Below are 10,343 nucleotides of genomic sequence, written 5' to 3'. Positions count from 1 at the left end.
CCATACCCCAGTTATCTTTCCTGTGATATTAAGGTTCTAGTTCGACATAATCAAAACGAAGTATTACGGTGCTCAAAACTAGTTCACCTGCGCCCATACTTCGCAATAAAAGTTTGTAGCTTAATTTCTTCCTTGTTCTCGTGCACTATTCCTGCAAGGTAAAAAGTAGGCACCAGTCTTTAGAGCACAGCTCTTAGGCGACGGTTCCTGCGTTGAGCATCGGTGTCCCTGGGCGTAACCGCGCTCGTGCCATTTCCTGCGCATTCGTCGTCGTCTTCTTCCGCAGTTGGCTTCGATGTCGCTAATCGTGCCAGAGCTCCCATATATATATATATATATATATATATATATATATATATATATATATATATATATATATATATATATATATATATATATATATATATATATATATATATATATATATATATATATATATATATGTATACTGCCCCTTCCTTTGTGTGTGACGGCGCTGAGTGTTCTGTAACTGTACGTCCATACATGTCTTGAAGCGATGCCAATGGAGGATCGCTCCAATGTCACATCAGGCAATATCGTAATCGTCAAGATTTACTTCCGCTGATACTATGTCAGGTATTTAAGTTGTAGGCATTCTCTTCTTTTGCACTTTCACACTCATATGGAATCATCACGAAGCAACTCTGTGGCCAATTTTACTCGAATTCTATTTTTTTTCTGATACTATGTCACGTATCTAGAGCCTGAAGTTATTTGAACAAGTCCTCTATGGCAGAGAGTTATTTTTTTTCCCTAAGGCTATGCGTGATATTAAGAGGAAGCTTTAGCTCGGGTGCTCCTATCTAAATGCATGTAAAATGAGAACTCGTTTTTCTCGGCAACCACTGCACAAACTTTGGCCAAGTGTGTTGCATTTAAAAGAAAAAATTAACATGTACTGACTGGTTGTTTACATTTTTTTTATTTAGGCTGTCCTTTTTTTATGAAAGTTGGTAAAAATTGAAAATTCTACGAAAACGAAAGTATCAGTTTTACAACTATGTAACTCAGCAATTAAAGATGGTACTACAATTCAGTGAATTGCATCGAATAGTACATGTAAAGCGGACAAAAATGGTATGTTACACATGAATCTCAAAAAATTTAGTAATATCAAAATACAGCTGTTGCAGAACGCTTGAACAGACGTAACAAATTCGTGCAAGGTATAAAATAACAAATCAAATTTGTCCGCGCTCAATGATCTAACTGATGGCGTTTACAGAGCCGCGATATCCGTTTTTGATGGAGAGCTACTAATTTGTAAATTTCCTACTTCCACTTTATTCAGACTTTGCACTTATCGAAAATTCTAATACAATAATGGCGTCGAGTAAAACCGTTGCTTGTCAATATATATATATATATATATATATATATATATATATATATATATATATATATATATATATGTATTGCTCAATGTCGCCACTGTGCGACATTGAGCAATACGGGACAAAAACTGGTCGCAAATGAATGGAGCAGCTTTGACAGCACCCGAAAAGAGCGAAACGTTGAATGCAGAGGTTGGATGGTGGCCATAAATCGGATATTACGGAAAGTATTGACAGTACGGATAGTATGGAAAAACGGATAGTTCCCTGTGGGGCGCTGGACTGCGGTGTTGTGGGCAAATGTCACAATGGAGAGAATGCTATCCCACTTACGATGGTCAGGTTGAATATGCAGGGACCGCATATCACTGAGTGTGCGAAGAAATCGCTCTGTCAAACCATTGGTTTGGGGGTGGTAGCCGGAGTTTTTTTTCGGAGAACTTCATCAAGCGTGTTTGAAAGAAATGCAAGATATATATATATATATATATATATATATATATATATATATACCCTCATTCGTACGTGTGCCCAGATTTAGCGTTCGTCAGACTTCGTTCTTCTTCCTTCGCTTTTCTCATTCTGCATTAGCTAGGCTCATCGATCACAAATTAATACAACCTGACGTATTTTTCTGTATATTCGAATATATTTCGCCTTTGCCCTTGCCGTAATGCCAAGAGTGTGTTCCGGCCTGTTTAAAAAAATGTAATGTTTTCTCCGAGTTTCACGCATCTGTTCTTGCCGAATGAAGAAAGTGAGGATGAAGAAGAAAAGTGCTCAAGGTAAGATTTGCTAAAGCTTGTTCTTTTCCATATTTTTTGCCGCCTGCTTCCAGAATCAATGTGACATAGTATTGCGAGGAATCATTGAATTGTCATAAATCTTCTAAAATTTTCTACTATCCAAGCAAAATGGCATGCCTAATCATATCACTAAAACGTCCTACCATGCCATCAGACAGCGTGCTGCAGCATCTAACCTAACGCACATTTTCTCACACCCTTTCCTCTGAAGACAAAGCAAGACGGCAGTTATATTTGACGATTCTTTGAATATACATTGTAATACGGCATGCTTGCCAAATATCTCTAGCTAACGTTTTCAAAAGCGTATAGGTGTCTTGTCTTCGTATTATTAACGTTCAGTAATCTGCGCAAGCGCTTCTGAAATGAACATGCCTTTGCACTAACAGTTATCTTCGGAGGCAAGAAAATTCCCACAATTAGCATGTTTTACAAATTATATCACCGATACTGCACCCTTAGGTCAGGCTGCATCGCATCGTGTACCTATACCTCCAAAAGACCACAATCATATCCTCAAATTGACTCTAACTTCGAGGTCAACATGCTTGTTCGGATCATCGTTTTATACAGGGTCAATTATCTCTGATCAAGGCCTTCGATAGCTTTATTTGCCTGCCGGGATCACTTATTTGAAGCAGAAGCACAGAAACACCGATTATGTACGTAATATGCCTGCTATCGATATCTAGCATAGTTTGTGCATTTAAACTTGTCGCATCTTGCGCACAATTTTTAGTATTCTGCCACATTCTATACAAAAAGCTCGCAGTGCATTGTTTTTTGTATTAAAACATATGATATATATGAAAAGTTATGCCTGGTATTGTGCGCATCTCACTTCTATAGCTTACATTTTGTTGTTTCATGTGCATTTTGATACCTTTTACATTGTATCCACTTGGTATTAACTAAATTACTATGTATATTTAGCCTTTCCACCGTGATCGATGTTGTAAGCCATGGAATACAACTATTGAGTATTGGTATTATTTATATTTGTTAAAACTGATTTGCAAAAGGTTTTCGAAACATCATTCATGTTCTTGCTCGATGCCAATCCAGTGCGTTCCATATTTCATCGCAGAAGCTAAATTTGCGATAGGTTAGACCATGTGAATTTTCGCTACTCCAATTAGAAGGGTACTTCTTTGTTTTTTTAAACTTCTTGTCCCACCGGAATGAAGAAATAAACTAATTAGCATAGTGATTTCGGCAAGTTCGTGTAAGGTACTGGCGTGAATGCAGCACAAAGCTCGGAAGTGCATGCGGGATGGGGATGCGAAAGAAACCCTAACGTTGACCGGCATCGTGAGATAGTTTCTGCCAAAAAGTTCTCTCTTTCTCCTCCTCTCTCTCTCTAGAGAAGCGAAAGGAGGGCGATGCCACACTTGGTCCTGCATTTTCTGCTCCAGTGTCTCGCGGTGTCGGCCTCGGACAATTTCTTCCGCGGGTGCGTCCAGGAATCTCTCCGAAACCGCAGTTCGGACGCCTGCGTGTTAGTTCCGCCACGATGGCTGGACGCGGAGGTGTACCGCGATCTGGCCCACCTTGCCCTGGCCAACGGCTCTCATTTCCCGCGAGCTGGCAATCGCCACACCGTACTCGACATCACCCAAGCGGCGAACCAGGTGATTCTGGTGACGCTTCCACATCTAGCGTCGCGCGATAAATATTTAACACCCTCTAAAGCCTGACGTATTAAACCGCGTGCCCAAAATTAAGCTTTAGGGTTTTCTTAGAATTAGGCACTGGGGGGCACACGAAGACCACCTGTGCAAATAATTATGTGGCCAGGGAGACACAACGTGACATGACAATTATCACCTCACTATCATCAGCCCATGAACTAAAATTGAAAAATTTACTATTTATTGACTGCAGTGTGTATGTTTGTATTCAAAAGTAAGAGGCTGTCGTGTTTCTACGCAGTTTCACTTGCAAGAATCATTCTACCATGTCCATGCTCCAAGATATCCAACTCCACAAATTTTCATTGTCGTTCGTATGATTGCGCATGCAAGACAGTAAGGATTGGCTTAAAGCTGCTCCCAGATGTGACGCGGCTGCTGCGTGCGGCGTTTAGTCTGACAACAGGGAGGCGCCATAGGCAGTGATCATAACTGTTCCCCTTCCCCTCACCGCTGGTCAAATCAAGATATGACGGCGCAGTGTGCCGTGCCAGTTGTTGCTCGTGATTTCAATAAAACTTGCAGTACTTGAAAATCAGCAGTCACTTCAGTTGCACAGCTCAGGCAAGGACCAAGCCCGCTCGTCTAGTCAATATTACGCACACGCTCGGCTCTCAGGCTTCTCCGCTCGCGCCATTTTGCAGGCATAGCAGCTGCTGCCATTGTTACAGGCTGCGCTGTCACGTGTTACGACAGCGTCTCCTAGTTCTTGGATTTTTTTTCGCCAGCCCAAAGGGGAAGGAGGACAGTTATCATCTTTGTCAACCCTCCACCCCACTGCACGGGGCGGAGGCAAACGCCGCACGCAACAGCCGCGTCAGATCAGGCAAGAATTTTGCGCCGATTCTCTCTTGCATGCGTAATGATGCGAACGACGAGTAAAATTTGGAGTAGGAAATTTACGGTTCGCCACTTGGAGTCGGTTGGCAAAGGACAGGGGTAAATGGAGATCGCAGCGATAGGCCTTCGTCCTGCAGTGGACAGAAAATATGATGATGATGATGATGATGATCCCGGAGCACAGACACGATAGAAGAATTGTTCCAACTGATACTGCACATAAACACAACTGTCTCTAACTTTTCATTGCAAACATACCCACCTACATCAGTCAACAAAAAGTTAATTATTCAATTTTAGTTCATTGGGATGTTGGCAGCGATAATATCGTCTAACTTTGTGTCCACCTGGCCACATAACCTATTTCCACAGGTGGTCTTCGCCTGCTCCCACTGCCTAAATGTAAGAAAACCATAAAGCTTAATTTTGAACACCCTGTATGCGTCTCTCTACGTTTTAAAACTCACAAACTTCACTGGGCCACAGAAAATGAAACACTGGACATGTGCTAGCATTTTGGTACACTGGAGCAAGTTTTTAGTAATCAAAAATGTAGCAAATGAATCAGTAACTAATAAGGTTATAACTGAAAAGCAGTTCATTAATCATCATCATCATCATCATCAGCCTGGTTACGCCCACTGCAGGGCAAAGGCCTCTCCCATACTTCTCCAACAACCCCGGTCACGTACTAATTGTGGCCATGCCGTCCCTGCAAACTTCTTAATCTCATCCGCCCACCTAACTTTCTGCCGCCCCCTGCTCATTAAACAAATAATTTATTCTAATTATTATACAAAACAATTTTCTAATCATCCTTGATGTGGAATTGCTTTTAGTCATTACAAGGCTCAAGCAACCCTGAGTTGCTTTTACTGTTAAAGCCATACTGCTTGCCACAAAAACAACTAGAGCGAACAGTGGCGCGGCTGTCACTCAGCTGAGGCGGTTTGTAAATATCTTTTTTCTGTGATCGCAATTATATGGTCACTGCAGGCGCAGTTTTGCCATCGGGTTCGTCGTGAGGTTCCGTATAAAGTCCAGGGGCGATAAAATTGTCGCCGCGCATCATGCTGTATGTGTGAGTCAACGCTTGCGACGGTGAACCGGTGATCGCGGCTCAATCTCGTGCCCGCAAGGAAGGGAAGCGCGGAGGAAGCGCGCCGTCTTCTGTCGCGCGGAAGGCTCCAGGACAGCCGCGTTCTACGCCAGGCTGCAGTAAACGAAAAGGCCATCTGTGACTAGGACAGGGTCCGCCGCGTGCGTTTTCGCGGCGTAGTTCGCGTCGGTACGAGATGCAGCACGAAGGTCAATTCGCTCGCTGATGCTGCCACGCTTCCTAACCGCACCGTTTTGACGTCGAGTTTTCTAGGTCATCGAGTGAGATGTGTTCATGTTTGGTTGTGCGCGCGTGACACCATGCTTAGTATTTTGGTTAGTATGCCCATGTTACGTGCTTATACGGCCAATAAAACTACTATCCTTACTTCGTATAGCTGTCCACTAACCTACTAAATACTTTAGGATCACGCTTCCCTCGTGTAATACTTGTAGGAATCTCCATAGGTAGGTCCTATTTCAAAACATCGTAAACTACTTCGCAGATGTAAACTCTCTTAGGGTGTCACTGTGATTATGAAAAATAGTTATACATAAATATTTGTCTCTGTACGCTTTCCTAAGGATGTATATTTTCAACAGAACATTGATAATGAGTAGTTCCTTTTTGATATTTACAGGCATGAAACGAATTTCATTTTCATCTAAAGCCCTTTGCCTGCTACCCTAAAAAATCTAGTAAACGTGTATTTAGAATAATATGATCATCTAGTCCATTACGCTCTTGTGTACAATCTAATCATGTAAAGGAAATCTAATTATTACTATAATATAGCCACTCATACCATTAACAAAATTAATTTAGAAACGTACTGATGCGCAACCGTTTAGTAAATTAGAATAAAACAATGTGGAAAAGAATGGCACTAACATCTCTCAAGCACGACACACTTTCTTCCGGCAGGTTGGTAGAGTGATAAAACATTTTTTAATGCTAGTGTGTTCAAGAGTGAACTAATTTTATGGCAATAGTTGCTGCAAGATTTTTATTGAAAGCTTATGGCAAGTTGAATAAAATTGCATCTGGAAGCGAGCTGTTTCAGTTAGTGGAATTAGTGTTAAGTACATCATTCCGAGCCGATTTGCGCAACATTTCTATGTAATAGATCTCTAGGGGTAAGCAAGCAACTGTTTGAATCCGATGTGCTTAATACTTAAGCGCGCCTATTGGGACGTAGGTCTAAATATTTAAGGATTTTTAAACATCGGTCTTGGTGTCTTTTTGTGAATTCGTAATCATATGGCACGCTTCGAATGATTTGGGATTTTTTTTCTTCTTGCTTAGCTATTGCGCGCGAACCGTTGAAACAATATCGGCACTCTGGCGACAGATATAAGCGTAATTTAGCGACTTGAACCGTATACATACGCGCAGTCTTCTCATATTCTAAGCTCCGTCATATTTGTTGATATATCTTAAATGTACCAAGGTAAACACCTCACAATCAAGTACAAGCTCAGAGGAGACCTTATCCAGCCCGAAGCCAAAACTGCACATAAATAACATGACAATAAGCCATATTTGGGCAAGAACGACACGGGGGCGCTTGTTAAAACACCCGCGTAGTATCGTCAAAATTGAGTGAGGAAAAAGGTTTCGTAAAAGCAGTGGTCAAATGATCAGCTCTCCTATATTTCATCCAAGATGCTCATGTCCATGCGGCTATTCTTCTAAGATTCATTGCCGAGACGACAGTCTAATTACTATGAGGGCAACAGCAATGAAGCCGGTTGCCTGAATCACCCTCTCGTATACCATCTATGTGGACCCCTTGGCACTACAACTCTCATTCCCTATTTCCACTTTCAATAACTCATAGGGCATAAAACTGCCCTGTTAACATTATATTGCTGACGTTTTAGCACAAACAAGAAAGTACGCGTGTCACCTACGGAACAGACTACACCTGTTCTCCGTATCTCCGCGCCAAAGAACATAGATGCCCTATGAACACCGCCAATTAAACAAGTTCGCTTCCCCTCTGACGTCTCTTTAATATGCGAACGTAATTGGCTAGTTCACTTGTAAAAACAATCAGAAGTGGACAGAGGTGCATTTGTAAAAGGCAACACAAGAAAGAAAACGCTCTCGAAATTCTTCACATAATAGACAGCAAATATCGGGTCATAAAGACAGTATTTCCACCAGTATTTCCTATACAGGCGCCTTTCTTTCTTTCCAAAAATCTTCTTTCGTATAGACTCTTCTATGCAATAGTCTACAGCTATAATTGGTCAAATTGCCTTAAACTACTGTATCCCTTTAGCGTTTCATCGAAGAAATATATTACATCTAGAACTTCCCGCGTAACTTGTTCAACGCCCTGTAACAGCAAACCCGCAGTCATTGCGTCTAACGCTTCCGCTGCGTTGCAGGTGTCGAGAGGGATAGTTACCAGGCTGGAGTTCTCCGTCTTGAAAAGCTCCTGCGACAGCTCTACCAGCTATTCCAAGAAACAGTGCAAGCCGGTTGGCCCCGAGGTGAAGACCGTTCTCTCGCCGTTGCTATCTCGATTTAATCACCCCCTGTTTCGTTCGCTGCCCGACATTCATCCGGCCACTAGACCCCTGACGCAATCCAGCAATAATAACAAGTTTTAATTTGGTGCCCCCTGTTGAATTTTACTTAACCTGTTTGCGTGTGTTTGTACGTGCGTGTGTCCGAGCGCGCGCGCGCGCGCGTGTGTGTGTGTGTGTGTGCGTGTGCGTGTGCGTGTGCGTGCGTGCGTGTGCGTGTGCGTGCGTGCGTGCGTGCGTGCGTGCGTGCGTGTGTGTGTGTGTGTGTGTGTGTGTGTGTGTGTGTGCGTGCGTGCGTGCGTGTGTGCGTGCGCGTGTGTGCGTGCGTGCGTGCGTGCGTGAATATGGGGGCGGGATCGAGTGGTGGGTGTGTTGTTGTACGCGGCATTACACACATCGTTCTGCTCCGCGTCTACGTACTGATTTCTTTCGTTTTTCTTTTTCAGCAAAGCGGACTATGCCAGGCAAGATTCCGCTTTCTTCATGACCTCAAGCTCGAAGACTTCATGTGTGATGCTGAAGTTACAGAAAATTACGAAGCTCCCTAAAGGGCTTACACAGAGCTTCCCTTTGTTACTCAATGTTCCTCGTTAAATGGTTGCCCAATATATATTTATATACAATGATGGTACTTTTTCGACACGAGTTTTCTTTTCCTGTCTTTCTTGTCATTGCTGTTATCATGTTGCCACTGTATCGCACGCACGTGCGATACACTAAGTTGTGACGTTGCATTCGTTCAAGCCTGCGAGAAGCATGTTATCATGGCGTGCGAGACTTATGAAGCAACATACTGGTGCTACATGGCAGAAAACTGTTGCGGAAAATCGCTGTTTCATCTCAGTGGGAGTGCTGTCTACTGCACAAAAAAAAAAGCAACGCAGAGTGCAAACTGCTATAAGCTTCTCTCTGCTACCCAGAAAAAACTGTATGAAAAGTCAGTATGCGCATCTTCAAGGTTATGTGAAGTGATACTATCATGTAACGGCTAAATGTGGTATAGTACTAAGTACAATGCCTACGATTGTATATATACGCATATCATGCAACGTGTATTCTCATGCAATGTTTATACACCGCACAGAACACAACCTTCATGGTATGCGGTGCTTATGTTTGGTACTATCATGCCTACAAGGTATGCAAAGGGCAACCGCCAGTTGAGGTGGATGCACACTGTGAGACTTCGGTGACGTTTGATCTATGTTAGGGGGAAAATGTTGTCGAAAGTTGTACGCAGGGGAAACTGCACTTATTTAATGTAAGTTTTGCGTCAAACCAAAGGTTTGTCTGTACATTTAACGCTTCGATACCTGCTGTGTCACAGTTCCCAATACCCATGCTGGGGTATTTGCCGTAAATGATCTAATATGAAGCGTCACCTGCGCTGTATCGCAAAAATACGGGTAAGACTAATGTAAGAAATTAAAGAGATGGATTGAATCTGAGGCGCAATTTACATTAGCTGCCGGGGTGCACTTACAAGTACGTGAACATCATTCGTGTCGTTAGTGGTAGTACTATATCTATTCGGCCCAAAATTACAGACCGAGCATTTCGACCACCTGTGGTTCAAGTCGACGCTTTTCTTTTTGCACGTGAGCGCCAAGCCAGCGTCATTTGTCGTTTATGCAGAACAGATGTCCACGCCTTGCCATTTTTTCGGCGTTCAAATTACAGCGATAAGGACGCGCGCGTGCTCGCGGGTGCGTGTGTGGGGGGAGGGGAATGGGGGGCGTGTGCGGGAGTTTGTGTCAGCTAACGTTAGCCAAGCTCCAAGAAAAATGTCATAAAATACGGAGGAAAATGCCATAATGTATTAACTTCTACGGTGTGCGTTCGTGATATTTCTGAATGTTTTATTTCCTTTGAATGGCTCGGCTAATGTTACCTCTCTCTCTCTCTCTCTGTATATATATATATATATATATATATATATATATATATATATATATATATATATATATAGGGAGAGAGAGAGAGTAGAGTAGAGTACTCGTACACGCGTACTCTAC

At 42.6% G+C, this 10,343-nt stretch overlaps 1 protein-coding gene across 1 annotated transcript; it reads left to right on the top strand.

Moving 5' to 3' along the window:
- Positions 1-3,540: 3,540 nt before the first annotated feature.
- LOC142587073 (uncharacterized) lies at positions 3,541-8,880 on the top strand. The gene is made up of 3 exons (XM_075697962.1): positions 3,541-3,792; positions 8,188-8,292; positions 8,775-8,880. The coding sequence occupies exons 1-3, from the start codon at positions 3,544-3,546 to the stop codon at positions 8,874-8,876; spliced, it is 456 nt and encodes a 151-aa protein (XP_075554077.1). The 5' UTR covers positions 3,541-3,543; the 3' UTR covers positions 8,877-8,880.
- The last annotated feature ends 1,463 nt before the right edge of the window (positions 8,881-10,343 follow it).

Source organism: Dermacentor variabilis, chromosome 7 (assembly GCF_050947875.1).
Source record: "Dermacentor variabilis isolate Ectoservices chromosome 7, ASM5094787v1, whole genome shotgun sequence".
Classification (NCBI taxonomy): domain Eukaryota; kingdom Metazoa; phylum Arthropoda; class Arachnida; order Ixodida; family Ixodidae; genus Dermacentor; species Dermacentor variabilis.
Note: the sequence above shows the minus strand (reverse complement) of the source record. Positions and strands in the feature narration are given on the sequence as shown.